The sequence below is a fragment of the Simochromis diagramma genome, unplaced genomic scaffold, assembly GCF_900408965.1.
Source record: "Simochromis diagramma unplaced genomic scaffold, fSimDia1.1 OVJJ01000061.1, whole genome shotgun sequence".
NCBI lineage: Eukaryota > Metazoa > Chordata > Actinopteri > Cichliformes > Cichlidae > Simochromis > Simochromis diagramma.
Genome location: NW_024386945.1, coordinates 84,454 through 105,330, shown reverse-complemented (window position 1 = coordinate 105,330; position 20,877 = coordinate 84,454). Strand labels below are relative to the sequence as shown.

The window sequence follows — 20,877 nt, the reverse complement described above, 5'->3', positions numbered from 1 at the left end:
TCAACTCCCGCCACAGATTTTCTATGGGGTTGAGGTCTGGAGACTGGCTAGGCCACTCCAGGACTTTCAAATGCTTCTTACGGAGCCACTCCTTTGTTGCCCAGGCGGTGTGTTTTGGATCATTGTCATGTTGGAAGACCCAGCCTCGTTTCATCTTCAAAGTTCTCACTGATGGAAGGAGGTTTTGGCTCAAAATCTCACGATACATGGCCCCATTCATTCTGTCCTTAACACGGATCAGTCGTCCTGTCCCCTTGGCAGAAAAACAGCCCCATAGCATGATGTTTCCACCCCCATGCTTCACAGTAGGTATGGTGTTCTTGGGATGCAACTCAGTATTCTTCTTCCTCCAAACACGACGAGTTGAGTTTATACCAAAAAGTTCTACTTTGGTTTCATCTGACCACATGACATTCTCCCAATCCTCTGCTGTATCATCCATGTGCTCTCTGGCAAACTTCAGACGGGCCTGGACATGCACTGGCTTCAGCAGCGGAACACGTCTGGCACTGCGGGATTTGATTCCCTGCCGTTGTAGTGTGTTACTGATGGTGACCTTTGTTACTTTGGTCCCAGCTCTCTGCAGGTCATTCACCAGGTCCCCCCGTGTGGTTCTGGGATCTTTGCTCACCGTTCTCATGATCATTTTGACCCCACGGGATGAGATCTTGCGTGGAGCCCCAGATCGAGGGAGATTATCAGTGGTCTTGTATGTCTTCCATTTTCTGATGATTGCTCCCACAGTTGATTTTTTCACACCAAGCTGCTTGCCTATTGTAGATTCACTCTTCCCAGTCTGGTGCAGGTCTACAATACTTTTCCTGGTGTCCTTCAAAAGCTCTTTGGTCTTGGCCATGGCGGAGTTTGGAGTCTGACTGTTTGAGGCTGTGGACAGGTGTCTTTTATACAGATGATGAGTTCAAACAGGTGCCATTCATACAGGTAACGAGTGGGGGACAGAAAAGCTTCGTACAGAAGACGTTACAGGTCTGTGAGAGCCAGAGATTTTCCTTGTTTGAGGTGACCAAATACTTATTTTCCACCCTGATTTACGAATAAATTCTTTACAAATCCTACCATGTGAATTCATGGACTTTTTTTTCACATTCTGTCTCTCACAGTTGAAGTGTACCTCTGGTGCAAATTACTGACCTCTGTCATCATTTTAAGTGGGGGAACTTGCACAATCGGTGGCTGACTAAATACTTTTTTGCCCCACTGTACGTTCAAGCCTGATACAAAAACAAATTCATAAAGAATGGAAAATATTAATTTTACTCTTAAAATCTCAGGTTTTGCTGAAAGGATGGCAAAAATTCTGATAAGTTTATCTGTCTTGTATATCAGCACAGCGATGCAGAGGTCACCATAGTTGCAGCACAACAAGAAGTGTGTGAAGTTTGTTCTTACTATGTGAGCTACATAAAGCTTCGATGGTCAGTAAAATTAAAAAGGTCCTTTACAAATACCAGTTCATTTGTAAGATTAAGAATGAACTAAGGGTATCCAGTAAATGTCCCCCCCCCCCAAATTCCATACTGTGTCACTGAATTCCAAATTCCCCAAATTTTATACTGTTTAAAATGTCCTGTTAAAGCTGGAGCTCCTGGTATAGGCAAAAGCTGAAAAAACAGAAGGGCCAATGTCATAGATGTTTGACACTAACTGGGCCCTTTATTTGTATGGTCAGTTGATTCAAACACAGGACTTTCTTGCTGTGAGGCAGCAGTGCCAAGAGAAACGCATCACATTGTGCTTAGTGCATCAGGTCCTGTGTCGCAATTGCAGAGCCTTCACTATAGATGTTGCGGAGAGGGTGAATCGTGTTGATTAAACCTTGGGTTCTTTGCAGAATTAGTATTCTATAACAACTCTCTGGTCCCATCCCACCACAAGACAATTTGACTATCAACTCAGTCTGCAAATATAGTACAAATTTATTTGTACTATAATACACACTATGTTACCAAATGTATTCACTCAGCCCTCCAAATCAATGAACACAGGTCTTCCAGTAACTTCCATTGCCACAGGGTATAAAATGAGGCATCTAGACAAACCGACTGCTTCGACAAACATTTGTGAAAGACTGGGTCCCTCTCATGAGCTCAGTGAATTCCAGTGTGGTACCATGACAGGATTTCAGCTGTGAAATGAGTGCGGTCGTGAAATTTAATGCTACTAAATATTCCACAGTCAACTGTACCCATTCACAGAAGCACTTTTTCTAACTGTTATGTGCTTACTGTCTAACATTCAAGCACATTCACACTCCGATGGATGCAACAGAGAGCAACAAGGTTAGTTAGTAGATGACCTGCTCTACCACCTGAGCTACAGCCACCCCAATGGTGTTGGTGGTATTATAGCAAAGTGTAAGCAGTTAGGGATTACAACAACTCAACCATGAAGTGGTAGGTCACATAAAATTACAGTGCGGTAAGTGGATGCTGAAGTGCATAGTGTGCAGAGGTAACCAATTTTCTGCAGATTCAACCTCTACAGACCTCCAAACTTCATGTGGTCTTCAGATAAGGTCAAGAACAGTGCTCAGAGAGCTTCACTGAATGGTCATGGTCAAGCAGCTGCATCCAAGTGGATTCAAGATTCAAGATTCTTTATTTTTCACATGCATAGTCATATGAGTACAACACACAGTGAAATGTGTCCTGAACTCCTCATTTGACTGTGCAAAGACTTATAGACAATAAGTAAATTAAATAAATAAAAATATCTGGAAATTTTAAATTAAAAATCTTAAAATGTACATGCAACGGAATGTGCATGTACAAAATGTTTTGTGCCATATTAGCACAGCAATGTATTGATAGCACGTAGAGTAAACAAGTGGCCGAAGTAATATAAACAGAGTAATTCAGCAGAGTGACGAGCATGATCAGTGTAGCAGCCTGTGATGTAATAATGAATCAGATGTGATATGAAATATGACCGTGAAAGTTCTGGCATGGGACAAGAACATGATGTATGGTCCTGTTTCATTCACTTAGGGATGCCATAAGGGTAGTGGGGGCATGTTCAGATTTAGGACTTGGACAACCTGAGGATAGAAGCTCCTCTTGAGTCTCTCTGTTGCCCCGATTGTGCGGAAACTTCTGCCTGATTGCAGAAGTTGAAACAGTTTGTTACTGGGATGGGACGAGTCCTTTAATATCTGCTGCTCTGGACCAACATCTCCTGGTGTAAATGTCCTGTAGGGAGGGAGAATAGACCTGCAGCAGTGTTCTGCTGCACCAATCACTCTCTGAAGAGCTTTTCAGTCCTGAACACAGGTATTCCTATACCAGGATGTGATGTTCTGTGTGAGGATGCTCTCCACAGTGCCTGAACAGAAAGTCCTGAGGATCACTGGAGAGACCCCGAACTTCCTCAGTTGTTGGAAATGGTACAGGCGCTGCCTAGCCTTTTTGGACTGGACCTTAATGTGAGGCAGACCATGTCGGGTCTGAGGAGATGTGGACACTGAGATACTTGAAGGACAAAACCCTCTCCACTAGAGCGCCGTTAATGATAAGGGGCTTGTAGACTCAGTGTTTACTCCTTCCTAAGTCCACCACCAGCTCCTTGGTTTTGCAAGACAAGAAGGTGGCTGTCTTGACACCACAATGCCAGGTTCGTCACCTTGTCCATGTAGGCCACCTCATCGTTGTTGGAGATGAGGCACAACACCACTGCGTCATCATCGAACTTCACAATGGTATTGGAGCCATGAGTGGCCATACAGTCAGAAGTATAGAGGGAATACAGCAGCGGCGAGATGGTGGTGATGCTGTCAGAGACACACCTACCCTCTCTCACTGCATGAGATCTCATTGAGGAAGTCCAACACCCATGCAGATAGACGATTGTTGAGTCCTACATGCAAATGGAATGCAAAGCGTCAGTTGCAAGTGGTGTAAGGCACACCGCTACTGGACCCTAGAGCAGTGGAAAGGCCTTCTCTGGAGCAACAACTTACACTTCTTCATCTGGCAATCTGATGGATGAGTATGGTTTGGCAGTTGCCAGGAGAGGGGTACTTCTCTGGCTACACTGTGCAAAGTGTATAGTTTGGTAGAGGGGGACCATAGTGTGGAGTTGTTTTTAAGTAGTTGGGCTCAGCCCTTTAGTTCCAGCTTACCAAGACATTTTGGACAATTTCATGCGCATGCACATGATAATATTGATGAATCACACTGATACATGAGGCCCATGGCAGTAGATGAATGGCCAATTTGTCAACAACTATATTAAAAATCCCTCCTGTAGGGACCAAGGAAATACCTAAAATTAATTAATTCCATGAAGAACAGATAAAGGTTAATGTACAAACAAATAAAACAAGCAGAACTCACTTTTTTCACAGAATGGGGGTTGTGAGCTCCAGGAAAGATCCAGCTGACAGGTGAGAGTCTCTCGCCCCACCAGGTCATAACCAGGATCACACTGGTAGGTTATACAAGCCCCTCGCACAAGTGCAACATGGGATGTTGTCTTCCAGCCATTCTGGATCTCAGGCAGATCTGGACAAGAGTCGTTTCGAGACACCTCTGACAAGAGTATGAAAGAAAAGACATTCTGATTAATGGCTTCATTATTACGATGCCAATATATATTGTTCAGGCTTAGTTCAGGTAGCTGCAAGTCAAGAAAAAAAAAAACAAGTCAAGACAACAGCACAGCTGATTTCCATGTAAATAGTGAATATTTTTGTATTACTATCTAAAATAACACACATTCGTACTCCGATGGATGCATTGGAGAGCGACTAATATCTTGCCCAAGGATATTTGGCATGCAGACTAGAGGGAGCCAGGATCAAACCACCAACCTTCCGATCAGTAGATGATCTGCTCTACCTCCTGAGCTACAGCCACCCCCATATGATAGAATGTGATGGAAGTATGGATTTCCTCAGTGATGGACTGTCTTCAAATATCAACTCTCCATTACATTCACTCTGGCACAGACACCTTGCTACTAAAGCTGCTGATGAAAAGACAGAGTTTAAATTCAGATTTCGACTGAAGGGGTCCTCAACAAAATTATTAAAAGCTCTCAGGTAATTGTCTTGGCTGTGTTGATGTACCATCAGTCATAATTTTGGGGGGTTGCTGCAAAGTAACAGAATGCATTTAAATTAACACATTCTCATGTGAATCTCTGCTGCTGGCTTACTCCAGCAGATTCTGGACACTTAAAGTCATACCTTTGAGTTAAAACAATACAAATGGCTGACTTTGTGCTCCCTCAAAGAGCTCTAATGAAACAAAAAACAAATACAACACTGTGCATAAAAGACGAACATAGCCAGCTTAGACAACACATCTTGAAGCCTCAATGTTAGCACTTTGGCGTCAACGCATTAGCATCGTGCAGCCCCGTGCACGGGGCGATCCGCGCTTACTCGCTAATGGAGATTTGCTGCATTAATGCAGTTATTATGTTAACATCATTTTAACGAGATTAACACTGACAGCACTAAGTTTAAGTAAAGTTTATTCCCGGACCACTTTGCCTTCCCCCCCCCCCCCAAAAAAAGCTGTTCAAACTATTTTGCAATGACTCTCACTTTTGGTTTTTTTTGGTGAAGAAGCAAACACATTTAGGCAAGGTATTTGTTATGTTGTTATCTAATGCTAGCAAGATTGATTACCAAGTTGCGTTCAAAAACAGTGCAGGTACAACATACCATCAAAGTAATAAAATGCAAGAACTTCTATCAATTGGCACTTCACATTGATGTTGTTTTTTTGGTCTCAGGGTATGCCACTGTTTTGCTGTCTCACAATATTTCACTGCTTTCAAATTCATACATTACAGTAACTAATTTTCTCCTAATATTTTTACTTTCCTATATAAGATTTTTACTTTAATCAATCAAAAAATACTAAATTCTTAACAAAATTGTTAATAATTAAATACTATCACACTATGTTAAGAAAATCCAAACATATGTATTACGTATAGACATCTAATGAAGTTACTCAGGTGGGCCGGCACCCTTTTTTCCACCTGAAGGTAGGGTAATGAGCCAAAGTAGTACTTAGTCTTCCCTCATTGAAGGACATGAAGAAGAAGAGAAAAAAAATCCATAGAAATATCATATTTTTGATTTATTAGGTCAGTTGAGCTTGTGACAGCGGTGGTTAAAGGATAGTTGCTGACCAAGTGCAAACCATGAAGCCCTTGGGAAAGTATTGAGTGTGTGTAGGATTACCACTAGAACAAGGGTTTAGTTTTAGCCTAGCACCTCTTCCTGCTTATAAAAAAATAAATTCCTTTATTATCACTATATTAGGCATTGTACAGCGAAATTGGAGCAGAGCTAGCATGCATACATTCTTGCATGCTTTCACTCAGCATTCTACAGTAATAAAATAACAATATAATAAAATTGAGAGTATAATAAAATAAAATAGTAAATGTAAAGTATAAATACACACAAATACAGTTCTGCGAAACACAATGAAAGGATATTGCACTTGTCAAAGAAGGATATTGCACTTATGTCTTTTACGCATTGCATGTTCCCTATGACAACACCACCAACACTTTTTTGAAGTACTTTTTCAACACTATACTGAAAATTAAATATATTTATTAATATCTGTTAATATAATCTTATGTGGAAAAAGAAATGAATATACCTTTAAACTTGGATTATGTCTAGACTGTCTATGACTGATTCTATAGAAGTCTATTGATCTGATGACGATCTGTGTTTTGTGAGTTCACTTTCTTAGCCGATGTTTCACATCATCCCATAAAGAATGGGATGAATAAAGTTCATTTAATAAATTTTTACCTTCATTTGGAATAAGAAAGACAATACACTAGAACCTTTTCTAGGCATTTTTTTTTAAATGTTTACAATTTTTAAAATTATTTTAGTATTAGAGTATTTTCCAGGTCATTGCTGATTGTTGACAGTATATAGCACTGATACCAACTGTTACTCCTACTTATTACCACTTAATATACTGTCATTGTTCTGGATCGTCATACCAGTATTTTGAGTTTCCTGTGTTTTGTTGATTGTTTTTATTTTGACGATGTTATTCAAGTCTCACTAGTCAATCTTGAGTTATTCTTTCCAAGTTCTTGAGTTCCCTTGTATTCACAGTTTAGTTTCTTGTTAGGTTACTCTTGTGTCTTGGTCTCTCCCCTGTGTTGCCTGTATGTGACTGTCAAGTCATTGGTGTTTAAATCTTTTTCCGTCCATGTCCCTCGCACTCCTCCTCCATGTTTCTCGTTCCCTCCTTCTGTGTTTCTCTCTTTCCCTGAGTCCCTCGCCCTCTCAATCCATGCCTTAGTCGTGTCTGCTTTCATCTCCCTTACTTGTTCCATGTTCCCCTCCTCGTGGTTCATCCATTGTCTCTCCAGTGTGTCATACGTTTTCCTGTCTGTCTTTCCTCTGTTCTTTTGTCAACTGTAAGTGTCCTTGTCTGGATCTCAGTCTGTGTGCCAGTTCCTGTTTTATTTTGATGGTCACTTGTATCATGTCCTTTGTGCTCAGTTTGCTTTCCCCTGTTTTGTTATTTTTAATTTGTTTCCTGCTGTGCTCCCATTTTCCTTGTCACCACTATTTGTCCTTAACCTTTTTCTATAGTTAGTTTTTTGTCCTGCTTGTTATTTTTGGTCTTTCTATGTTCCTCTTCCCCCTCCTCACCAACCTGGTTATGGCAGATGACCAGCCCTTCCTGACCAACTGGAAGAAGTGGTGAAAGTCAGCTGTTGTTGTGAACTGACTATAGAAATCTAATTCAGTTTAATCCAATTCAGTTTTATTTATATAACTCAAATTCTCAAGAACAGTTGCCCCAAGGTGCTTTATATTGTAGGGTAGACCCTACAATAGTATATAAAAAACCCCAATAATCAAACAAATCTCTTTGATCAAACGCTTGGTTACAGTTAGAAAAAAGCTTCCCTTTTAACAGAAAGAAACCTCTGGAAGAACCAGGGAGGAAACTGGTTGGGGGTGAAAGAAGGGAAAAAATAAATAAATAAATAAAATTGAACTGAATAATTTGCATCTCTTTTGATTACCATTACAGGGAGTGCAGAATTATTAGGCAAATGAGTATTTTGTCCACATCATCCTCTTCATGCATGTTGTCTTACTCCAAGCTGTATAGGCTCGAAAGCCTAATACCAATTAAGCATATTAGGTGATGTGCATCTCTGTAATGAGAAGGGGTGTGGTCTAATGACATCAACACCCTATATCAGGTGTGCATAATTATTAGGCAACGTCCTTTCCTTTGGCAAAATGGGTCAAAAGAAGGACTTGACAGGCTCAGAAAAGTCAAAAAATAGTGAGATATCTTGCAGAGGGATGCAGCAGTCTCAAAATTGCAAAGCTTCTGAAGCGTGATCATCGAACAATCAAGCGTTTCATTCAAAATAGTCAACAGGGTCGCAAGAAGCGTGTGGAAAAACCAAGGCGCAAAATAACTGCCCATGAACTGAGAAAAGTCAAGCGTGCAGCTGCCAAGATGCCACTTGCCACCAGTTTGGCCATATTTCAGAGCTGCAACATCACTGGAGTGCCCAAAAGCACAAGGTGTGCAATACTCAGAGACATGGCCAAGGTAAGAAAGGCTGAAAGACGACCACCACTGAACAAGACACACAAGCTGAAACGTCAAGACTGGGCCAAGAAATATCTCAAGACTGATTTTTCTAAGGTTTTATGGACTGATGAAATGAGAGTGAGTCTCGATGGGCCAGATGGATGGGCCCGTGGCTGGATTGGTAAAGGGCAGAGAGCTCCAGTCCGACTCAGACGCCAGCAAGGTGGAGGTGGAGTACTGGTTTGGGCTGGTATCATCAAAGATGAGCTTGTGGGGCCTTTTCGGGTTGAGGATGGAGTCAAGCTCAACTCCCAGTCCTACTGCCAGTTTCTGGAAGACACCTTCTTCAAGCAGTGGTAAAGGAAGAAGTCTGCATCCTTCAAGAAAAACATGATTTTCATGCAGGACAATGCTCCATCACACGCGTCCAAGTACTCCACAGCGTGGCTGGCAAGAAAGGGTATAAAAGAAGAAAAACTAATGACATGGCCACCTTGTTCACCTGATCTGAACCCCATTGAGAACCTGTGGTCCATCATCAAATGTGAGATTTACAAGGAGGGAAAACAGTACACCTCTCTGAACAGTGTCTGGGAGGCTGTGTCTGCACGTCATGTTGATGGTGAACAGATCAAAACACTGACAGAATCCATGGATGGCAGGCTTTTGAGTGTCCTTGCAAAGAAAGGTGGCTATATTGGTCACTGATTTGTTTTTGTTTTGTTTTTGAATGTCAGAAATGTATATTTGTGAATGTGGAGATGTTATATTGGTTTCACTGGTAAAAATAAATAATTGAAATGGGTATATATTTGTTTTTTGTTAAGTTGCCTAATAATTATGCACAGTAATAGTCACCTGCACACACAGATATCCCCCTAAAATAGCTAAAACTAAAAACAAACTAAAAACTACTTCCAAAAACATTCAGCTTTGATATTAATGAGTTTTTTTTGGGTTCATTGAGAACATGGTTGTTGTTCAATAATAAAATTATTCCTCAAAAATCCAACTTGCCTAATAATTCTGCACTCCCTATATATATGTGTGTGTGTATATATATATATATATATATATATTAGGGGTGCAACGATATTCGTATCGATATTGAACCGTTCGATACAGTGCTTTCGGTTCGGTACGCATATGTATCGAACAATACAACATTTGTAATTTATTTTATCAACTTTCCTTCTGACGATGCTGTCTGTGTTGAGCGCTCAGTGAATCTGCGTTCGACTACTCCGCCTAGGCTGCACTGTCGAGCGCAGATCCACTGAGCGCTCAACACAGATAGCATAGTCAGAAGGAAGAGCGCAGGGCAAGCTAGCAAGACAGAAGTTAAGCTCTCCTTGCAACATGGACCTCCCCCACCCTCATTCAGATCTGGCGTTTGGAATTATTTTGGTTTTCATGTGACGTATGACCCTGAAGGTAAGCGAGTCATGGACTAAAGTAAAACAGTATGTTGGATGTGCCATGCAATGCTCAATTACATGGGTGGGAACTAGTGTGTTAGCGCAGTTAGCTCGTTAACGTGTTGGCCGTCTAGCCCCATGCACGGGGCGATCGGCGGTAGCTCGTTAACGGAGATTTGCCGTGTTGTGGCGTTAAGGTCATTTCAACGAGATTAACCTGAAAGCACTAGTGGGAACACAACGAATATGACTGCACATTTACGCCGACATCATCCTAGTGCAAAGACAAAAACAACAAGCATGCTACTAACTTTAGCCGAGTCATTTAGACAGCCGTTAGCACAGGATTCTCCTTATGGGGACCTGATATGTTTAATATGCTGCTTAGAATATAGCCCAGAAGAAACGATCCCCACAGATACAGCGGCCAGGGAAGCAGAAGAACATCATATTAAGAAGGCCCTGAGTAAATGTGGTTATTCAAACTGGGCATTAATCAAAGCTGGGAAGGCGCCTAAAGAAAGCTCCAGGCAATCCAGCAGAGAAGAAGGACAACTGCTACCTATGTGGTGAACTGTGTGGTAAGCTGTGTGGCAGGCTAGGTTACGACCCAAACGCAGGACTCTCAGATGGAAAACTTAACTCAAAGCAGCAGCTTTATTTGCTAGGAAAAATTAACTAAAAAACAAAATACATGAATACTAAAGAAAACAAACAAACATAAACTAGAACTAAGTAGGGGTGGGGGAAAAAATCGATACTGTGTAGTATCGTGATATTTTGTTTGCTAATAATGTATCGATACAGGGACAGCAGAAATCGATATTTTGTTACAAAAAAGGTTTTTGTGCTCTGACTTCAGAGCATGTTGATCCTTTTTCTGAGCAAGAATCCTGACATTCCTTCACTGTCCAAATGTGTTTAACTTTTTTTTGGCAGCAATAAACATGACAGTTTACTTATTTTAATTTAAGACATGTTTTATTTTAATTAAGTTTAAAACTTTTTTATTTAATGTAAAATTATATTTTGTTTTAATTTACTTTCAAATTCTTCAGTTGCTGAAGGGCCTGCATAGTTTTCATAAATTGCATAGTTCAGAATAGCTATAATTGTACCAGGTGGTTGCATTCAGTTAAGTTGGACTAGACTGTAATACAAACCGTTCAGTTTGTCACCAATATAACTGACTGAAATGAGAGAAAGACTGAGTGTGAGACTTTGATATTAGATAAAATGAATATTGATAAAGTTTACCTTTATGTACAGAATCTGAATATCGCAAAATATTTTTAAAAATTGCAATAATATCGTATCGTGCGTTAAGTATTGTGATAATATCGTATCGTGGGATGTATGGTGATTCCCACCTCTAGAACTAAGACACTCCTGACTGGCCACTAATGACTGGACATACCACTAACGTGGAAAATGCGACAACAAATAGAGGTAGACTGAGGGATTAAATACACAGGATAATGAGAGGATGGGGAACAGGTGGGAACACAGCTGGGGACTAATCTGACATAAGGAGACAAAGGGGAAGCAAAAGTGAATACGTTTTACGCAGAACAAGGACCATCAAAATAAAACTGGAAGCACGACAAATATGAAAAAGCAGACAAAGACACACAAGCTTAACTCCAAGAACGGGGTGTTGTGGAAGTTTTCCATTAAATAAAGCCTGCAGACAAGTGGTGAGCGGTAGCTAACATTCTTTAATCACAAACAAAGAACAGAAAACCAAGCTTGGTGGAGAGCCTGCATGATCATGGGACAGACGGTCAGCAGAGTCTCACCCTGAGCCTAGCATGGCTCTCAGTTAAATACCTTCTTCAGGAACAAAAGGCAGTACACAGCTGTTTCACACCTTAAGGTTCACACTCCCTTGCTACCTCCCAGAGTCCTCAAAGAGACAAAAGATTATTCCTGTGGAGTTGTCTGCATCCCCCAACTTCCTTACCAGACCTCCACCATCTGTCTAACTGTATGAGTGTGAGACATGCTAAAATCCAGTGGCACCAAGGCATTATACAATAAAATAATGTCATTAATACATAAATAAAATAAATTCCTATACAGGGGAGAGAAACAAACAGGGGGACATTCTAACTGGAGAGACGAGAGGGAACATGAAACACGGAGACACAGGGAAGACATCGAGACAGAACCCTAAAGACTATAAACTATAGATAAGCACAAAACCCATAAAGAGAACAAAAACCATGAATGACATTGTAATATTAACAAAAACTCAAAAACACATGAACTCTGGGTCACAAGACCCAGGACCATGACAGCCTAAGCGAAAACCCTTACTGATCCCTTATGTGTCAGGAGTATGGGAACAATTGAGATGCATTTTATCTAAACACAGTATCTCTGTGGCTTTTAAACCCCAAAACATACTGTGCCAAAAAATTGGACAACCGCATGGAACCCGTCCCCTGGCACAAACAGAACAATATAGTGTACAGTGTTAAGTGCCAGGAGGATTGCCATGATATAGTTATCAGGGAAATCAAACAACCTCTGGCTAAGCGGATGGCAGAACATAGAAGAGCTAACTTGTGAGGCAAGGACACAGCGTATTCAAACCTACAGGCCAGTGGCCACTCTTTCAGTGATGAGGATGTACACATCCTGCTGGTTTGGGAAGGGTCAAGGAGGCCATTTACATGAAAAGGGAAAAAACGTCTCTGAATCGAGGAGAGGGCCTAAGAATACATCTTTCACAATCTTACAATGCTGTGATGGCAGCCATTCCCCAACTCTGGTACTCATGGCCATTGATCATTGTCATTGATTAATGATATTTGAGTACTGGTTGTTGATCAGTGGCCATAACAATTTGCATATTAATGAAGGAACTGACCTCACAGCCCATTGTTCACCGGGAGTACTAGTTCAAGTCATTGTGCAAATGTACTGTTTTAAAGGTTGGAGAAACCTGCAGTCAGCTGAGACTGAACCCACATAGCAAAATTGGTATGGCCCAGATCTGGCCCACACAGTGTGCTTACACATGGCCCACATACCAGAAAGAATGACGGCCCCTTGGTGGCCCAGATCTGGTTTGCCAAAGGTGGCCCACACATTGGCCAGCACAAGGCCAGTTGCAGACACACTGGTGGTCCTTTGCTGGCCCATGTGTGGATTACCTCTCGCAAACCTGGTCTGGGCCATCAAAGGGCCGTCATTCTTTCCGGTATGTGGGCCATGTATAAGTCGTGTGCAGCCACGGGCCAGTTGCAGACACAATGCTGGCCCAGAACAGTTTCAGCTCTGGCCCCAGATGTCAGCCTAATGTGTACCTTAATTAAACCATGTAATAATAACATGTGCATAGTAGTACAAAAGGAACATGACCAAACTCTGTTCAGCCAGTGAATGGACTGATTCTTATATAGCGTTTTTCAACTCTCGAGGATTACTCAAAGTGCTTTATACCAGTGGTCTCCAACCTTTTTTGCGCCACAGACCGGTTTATGCCCGACAATATTTTCACGGACCGGCCTTTAAGGTGTTGCAGATAAATACAACAAAATAAAACTAGTACCGGTACCGAAAAAAGGAAGATTTATTCATAACACACGTGAAAAGACCCAGGAAAACAGAGTTAACGATCAAACCGATAACAAAATAACACTGAAAACCAATAAAAACCATACATTTTACACCTGAACCTCAACTCGCGCGGCCCGGTACCGGTCCGAGGCCCGGGGGACCGCTGCTTTATACATCATGCCACATTCACCAAATCACACACTTTCTCTTAGCTGAGGGCTTCCTAACTACATTCATACACATTCTGCTCTACCGCCTGAGCTACAGCCACCCACTGGCAAAGGTGAGTAAACCCTCACTAGATTTGGATAAAGTGTACACTCACAAACCTGTCAAAATCTGCATTTGAAACGTTGGCTACCATAGCAGTATAGTATTGCAACATGGCATTTGAGTCTTCTAACTAAAATAGAAGACCCAAATGCAGAAGAGAATGGATGGATGGATGGATGGATGGATAAGTAGATTTTAAGATTCTTTTTCGCAGCTTATACTCTTTTTTAACACTTAAAGCAAAAATAGACCTTTAACGGTTATTGTCACCTATATAGTTGATAATAAAGCCTTCCCCCTTGCCGAAGACAAGCCCCGCCGGGTCAGAGTGGAAGGTCACAGTCAGATCAGGGGTCGTTGAGGAAAGCTTGAAGGGGCTGCTGCCTCCAACATAGCGTCCCAGAATACGAGTTGTGACCTCATCTCCATCGGTGATCGTCAGCATGTCACTGTCACTGATGTTGAGTCTGAAGACAAGGAGGAAGGGAAAGAAATACTGCAGTACAGCTAATGATATCAGTTCAAGATGAGTTATAATGATTCAGAACACATTTGTACAAACAGCTGACTGTGTGGGAGACAAAATGACATCAAAGTCTAAATGCTGCATTCATTCACAGGAGTATGTAAGCATGACTGCACTGTTTTTGCCCAAGACACGTTTGATTGATCACACCACAGTGGCTTTGAAAAGTTGTAGTTTGCAAGATTTTGAATACTGAAATATCTGAAAATATTATATGGCATACCAAAACAAGTGTAGCTGGAACAAAGCTGCCAGAGAGTTTAATTAAACTTGTCCATTCCCTTTTTATATAATTGAAAATTGTATAATAACTTAATTTAAATAAAACAATAGTAAAGCCTTACTTAAGGTGAGTTATTTACTTTAAAATTAATTTCACGATAGTGCTTTTGGACTGTTGGTGAGTTACAGATATTCCTTTTATTCGAGCAGGTATCAACTCATTGTTAATATCAATACTTATATACAAATTGAAAGGAGTAGTTTCCGGTTTTTGAGTGGATGTTTTTTTGTCAACAGTTACATGACCAAACTGAAACCGCTCACATTTCTGTGTGTTAGAACATGAAGTGAAAACTAAACATTGATTATCTTAAGCTGCATCCACACTGGAAACAGTTCACTCACTGCACAGCACTTTGATGTTGATGGCTGCTCACTTGCATCCAGGCTTTAGTTGCCTAGGTGATTCACTAGTGTATTTACTACCAGGTCATATGTCAATCAACATTATTCTTCCCTCTCATAGAGGGAATCTTCGAAGTTGAGAAAAGTTAGCTTGGGTCTCTCCCACCTCATGTTGCCAGCAGTTATTTTGCCTGTAGTCGCTTGAAATCACTGAATGCTACTTTGTGCGGCCTGTGGTTAACACATCGCTGCAAATCACTTCCAATGTGCACACAGTTTCACCTTACACTGTAAAATCATGTACAATATAAACTTTTTTACTTGTTTTTCCCAAGTTATTATTAGCTGTAGGAAAAATCTTAATTTGGCCAAGCTTGTGCACACAAACAACGAATTTGTTTTGGTTCTTCATGTCTTCATGTCTTCATGGAAAAAAAAAAGAAATGCTTTGTTGAATAGGCAGTATAAATAACAGTTTACTCTCTGTTTTAAGTGAAGTTAACTTAAAGCAATCAAGTAAAAACAAAGAAAACATTTACATTAATTCACGAGTAGGAGGAAGCAGTACACTAAACTGTGATTGGTCTGCCAAAAAGAAGAGTTTCCGCTTGGGTACAAGTATTCCCAGTAGCTCACTTCAAATCTAAACCCCTGGCTTAACAGCATCAGAGAGCAGGATTATTACCATTTTGGAGGATCATGTTCTCTTTTGAAACAGTTAAAAAAAACTTGTAATCAGTGTGTTTAAATTTGTTTCTCAGTGAAGCTGACAGCATTTAATGTTTGTTAAAGTTAACTTGCTGTTACTAAATTACTTAGTTAACAGTTGCTGCACAGTTAGACTGTTAACAAATTACTTTTCTGGGTAGATGTCATGGGGCTGGATTTGGCAGAAAAGACTAGCTGTTCTTACCACTGTCCATATTTGACCTATTTTTGCAGAAAATAGAAAGTCAGAAAGTTTAAAGCTTGCTTTCTGCGTCCCTGAAGTTGACAGAATTCGGTGTGGCAGAGGTCTATACTACGAAGCAGGATTTTGGATTTAAAATGTTTTTTCTTTATTTTCATGACTAGTTACATTGTAGATTCTTACTGAAGGCATTGAAACTTTAATGAACATATGAAACTTTGTAATGAACAAAAAACTGTGAAATAATTCCGCCTCCCTGGGAAGTCTATGCCAGGGTGCTGGAAAAGAGAATTCGTCCGCTAGCTGAACCTCGGATACAGGAGGAACAATGCGGTTTTCGTCCTGGTCGCGGAACACTGGACCAGCTCTTTATCCTCTCAAGGATACTTGAGGGTGCATGGGAGTTTGCCCAACCAGTCTACATGTGTTTTGTGGACTTGGAGAAGGCATTCGACCGTGTCCCTCGGGGTGTCCTGTGGGAGGTGCTGCGGGAGTATGGGGTGTCAGGCCCATTTCTACAGGCCATTCGATCCCTATACAACCATTGCAAGAGCTTGGTTTGCATTGCGGGAATAAGTCGGACTCGTTCCCGGTGGGTGATGGGCTCCGCCAGGGCTGCCCTTTGCCACCGATTCTGTTCATAAGGGGCTGTTCATAAGGGCTTTCACTTCAGTGGCCTCAGAATCTCATCTCTGCTTTTCACGGATGATGTGGTTTTGTTGGCTTCATTGGGTGAAGGCCTCCAGCTAGCACTGGAACAGTTCGCAGCCGAGTGTGAAGCAGCGGGAATGAGGATCAGCACCTCCAAATCTGAGGCCATGGTTCTCAGCCGGAAAAGGGTGGAGTGCCCACTCCGGGTCGGGGATGAGTTCCTGCCCCAAGTGGAGGAGTTCAAGTACCTCGGGGTTTTGTTAGTGAGTGATGGGAGAAGGGAGCCGGAGATCGACAGACAGATTGGTGCTGTGGCCGCAGTGATGCGGACGCTGCACCGGTCCGTCATGGTGAAGAGGGAGCTGAGTGTAAAAGCGAAGCTCTCAATTTACCGGTCGATCTACGTCCCTACCCTCACCTATGGCCACGAGCTGTGGGTAGTGACCGAAAGAACGAGATCACAGATACAAGCGGCAGAAATGAGCTTCCTCCGAAGGGTGGCTGGCCTCTCCCTTAGAGATAGGCTAAGGGCTCAGAGTAGAGCCGCTGCTCCTCCACATCGAAAGGAGCCAGCTGAGGTGGTTCGGGCATCTGACAAGGATGCCTCCTGGGCGCCTCCTGGGGTTGGTGTTCCGGGCATGTCCCACCGGGAGGAGGCCCCAGGGTGGACCCAGGACACGCTGGAGAGATTATATCTCTCGGCTGGCCTGGGAATGCCTTGGTGTTCCCCCGGATAAGCTGGAGGAGGTGGCTGGGGAGAGGGAGGCCTGGGCTTTTCTGCTTAGGCTGCTGCCCCCGCGACCCGGCCCCGGATAAAGCGGATGAAGATGGATGGATAATTCAAAACATGTTTTATATTTTAGATTCTTCAAAATAGCCACCCTTTGCTTTGATTGCTGCTTTGTACACTCTTGGCATTCTCTCGATGGCCCGCATGAGGTATTCACCTGAAATCATTTTTCAAAAGTCAACAGTCTTGAAATAGTGCTGAGCACTTACTGGCCCCTTTGCCTTCACTCTGTGGTCCATCTCGTCCTAAACCATCTCAATTGGGTTTAGGTCAGGTGACTGTGGAGGCCAGGCCATCTGGCGCAATCACTGTCCTTCTTGGTCAGTTAGCCCTTACACTGCCTGGAGGTGTATTTTGGGTCATTGTCTTGTTAAAATTAAATGACGTTCCAACTAATGCAAACCAGATGGGATGGCATGTTGCTGCAGGATGCTGTGGTAGACATCCTGTTTCAGTGTGCCTTCAATTTTGAATAAATCCTTCTCCATGCTTCACAGTGGGAACCATGCACATAGAGACAATCCATTCACCTTTTCTGCACTGCACAAAGACATCACGGGTGGAACCAAAGATCTCAAATCTGGACTCATTAGACTCTTCTAATGTCCATTCTTTGTGTTTCTATGAGCACATATATCTCTTCTGCTTTTTGCTTTTCCTTAGTAGTAGTTTCTTAGCAGCTGTTTGACCAAAAAGGCTGTTTTACACAGTCTCCTCTGAACAGTTGATGTAGAGATCTGTCTGCTGCTGGAACTCCCTGTTGCATTTATCTGGGCTCTAATCTGAGGTGCTGTTAACTTGCCTTTTCTGGGGTGGTGACGCAGATGAATTTATGCTCAGCAGCAGAGGTGACCTCTCTTCACCATACCGTACCTGGCTTCCCACTGTGACAATTTCCTGCTGATGTATACAGCTGGACAGTTGACACCCCTTTACCTGCTGGGACAAAATGGCCCGGCCCTCTGTTCAAAGTGTCCGTCTGCAGAATAAAAGGTAGGGAGAAGTTAGGAGTGTAGAGCAGGGGTTCCCCACAGAGAGCTTTCTTTACCTGCACCCTTTCAGGTGAGATCAGTCAAGGGTTGGTCAGGCCCGCCAAGCCTGGCATGAACTGGAGGTAGTAACCAGCCAGCCCCAAGGACCCCCTCACCTCTTTTATGGTCTTGGGACAGAATTTGACAGCTGCTGTTTCATCCATCTGTGGATGCACCTGCCTTCATCCAAAGAATACCTCAAATACTCTACCTCCCTTTGTCCAACCACACACTTCTTCGTGTTGGCCATGAGCCCTGCCCTGGAATGTGGCTGGGAACAAGCCAAACAAAAGTGGTAGAAACCGTACAGAGTGGAGAAGGCCATTTTTTCTTTGAACTCTGCAGACAAGGGTATCTGCCAGAAGCCCTTGGTTAAACCTAGTGCTCACTCCACTGTTCATGGTCGAGGAGCTCATCGACCTGGGGCATTGGTTAGGCATCATCCTGTGACACCTCATTTACCTTTCAGTAGTCGGCACAGAACTGTACAGAGTAGTCCTGTGTTGATTGTCTGTTATATGTAGCACCATGGTCTTGGAGGAACGCTGTCTTGTTTCACTGTGTACTGTACCACTGCACATGTTTAAAATAACAATAAAGCCACTTGACTTGACTTGAGAACCAATTTTTCTTCTCCACAAGAAGTAATTAACTTTGATATAGAAGAAGGGAGCAATACAAGTACTTTATATCCTGGTGAAAGATGCCTGAGTTTGTCCCCTCTGTTGTACAGATGCTCCTAACATTCCTGGGCCTGGAGAAAATTTCCCCTGTATTTAATTTGCAGCAGATATTCGTGGATGTCCCCATGCACACACCTAACCTCCACCCTCTCTGCCTCCAAAAAAGTTAAAGACAAAAGTTAGGTTTGGTTGTGTCAAACTTTGGAAGAGAGCAGAACTCCAAAAGTTGATTCTGTTCATCTGGACGTAGCGTTTTGTGGGAGAAACATTTCGTCACTCATCCAAGTGACTTCTTCAGTCTCAGCTGACTGCAGGTTTCCCCATCCTTATAAACAGTACATCTGCATTATTAAGTATTCTGATTATGATTCTGATTAAGATTAAGGAACTGACCTCCCAGCCCATTGTTCCTTCAGTGGGCTGGTTTCAGTCATTATGCACATGTACTGTATGCACAAAACGCTACGTCCAGATGAACAGAATCAACTTTTGGGGATTTACTTACCTGGATGATTGAGCATGTATCAAGACGAAGAGAGCAGAAGTTGTAATGTGCATGAGTGTGTATGTATGTGTGTTGGTGTTTTTCCTCACAGTTGTACATCAAGCAGCACCCGCTTGTCCTCGCCAACATGTATCCTCCAGCTGCAGTCCTCTCCTTCTCCATACCATTCTGGCCAGTTTGGAGACAAAATTAACCCTCCTGGACCCGACAAATCACCTCCACACTGTGCTGCAGAGGAAAGGTGGAGGACATATGGCAGAAGAAAATGTGAGAGTTCCTGTTTTGAGAACTAGAATTACTAAACAACTATGTCTTTTCTGTCTATGTATTTTTTAGTCATATATAATTCATGTCCAGGAATGAAGACACACACACACACACACACACACACACACACACACACACACACACACACACACACACACACACACACACACAATTAAAATTGCTTAAAATCTAAAAATTACATTTTATAAGTTTTTCATGATCTGCTCTGAGACTAAGCTCATTATTTTAATGTTTTCTTTTGTAATTAGGTTCAGTGCAGTAAGTGGTCAAAGCAGATTTTGATTCAAGAATTGAAATCATATGTGGCAGAAAACAAAGTGTGTTAGCCTGGGTTACAAGTCAAATGGATAAAAAATACCACCTCTAGTTATTGTAATAATATCCGAATGACAAATTTATTATTTTTACACCTACTCATGAATAGGTGGATAAAACAGGTCGAAATAAGGTTATGTAGTTAAGGAATTCTGTTGAAAGGTATTTTGACAGAACCCTCAAAAATAGAACATTTATGGTCTTATCCTAATCTGTCATGAAGCCTCCTCTCTTCACTTTCTGCCTTCATTTTTACCTTTGCACAGAGGCTCAGTGTCATTCCAGTATGGATCTCTGGCACTGATGCATTCAATCACAGGGGGACCTTGCTCTAAGGAGTGGCCTGGATCACAAGTAAACTGAACCACTGTTCCAACTCCATACAGAGGGTCGGAGGTGGTGAAGTTTCCATTCTGAAGATATGGCTCGTAACAGTGGCCGCGTTCAAAAGCTGAAAGAGAAAATAGAAAGCTCTATAAAATGAATACCAAAATGTTTATGCTTTTTTGACTGTGATTTTTCCTAACACATCGCCTCCAATTTACAATAACTAAATGTCAAATGATGTATAGTTTTTGCATTAATTATCTGTTAAACCACACATTTATAATAAATTGTATAGAGATTATTCTTTGGTTGTTTTCTTCTCTTCATTGATACTGACAAACATTTTGAAGGATATTTTTTCCATCCTCTGGCTATTTGAGACTGCCAAAA

At 42.0% G+C, this 20,877-nt stretch overlaps 1 protein-coding gene across 1 annotated transcript; it reads right to left on the bottom strand.

The window, feature by feature from the left end:
- Window positions 1–4,028: 4,028 nt before the first annotated feature.
- On the bottom strand, window positions 4,029–20,625 carry LOC120737312 (seizure 6-like protein). The gene is made up of 4 exons (XM_040037930.1): window positions 20,417–20,625; window positions 19,647–19,785; window positions 14,105–14,301; window positions 4,029–4,547 (listed from the first exon to the last, which is right to left on the bottom strand). Exons 3-4 carry the CDS (start codon window positions 14,277–14,279, stop codon window positions 4,318–4,320), a joined length of 405 nt encoding a protein of 134 aa, XP_039893864.1. The 5' UTR covers window positions 14,280–14,301; window positions 19,647–19,785; window positions 20,417–20,625; the 3' UTR covers window positions 4,029–4,317.
- Window positions 20,626–20,877: the final 252 nt, after the last annotated feature.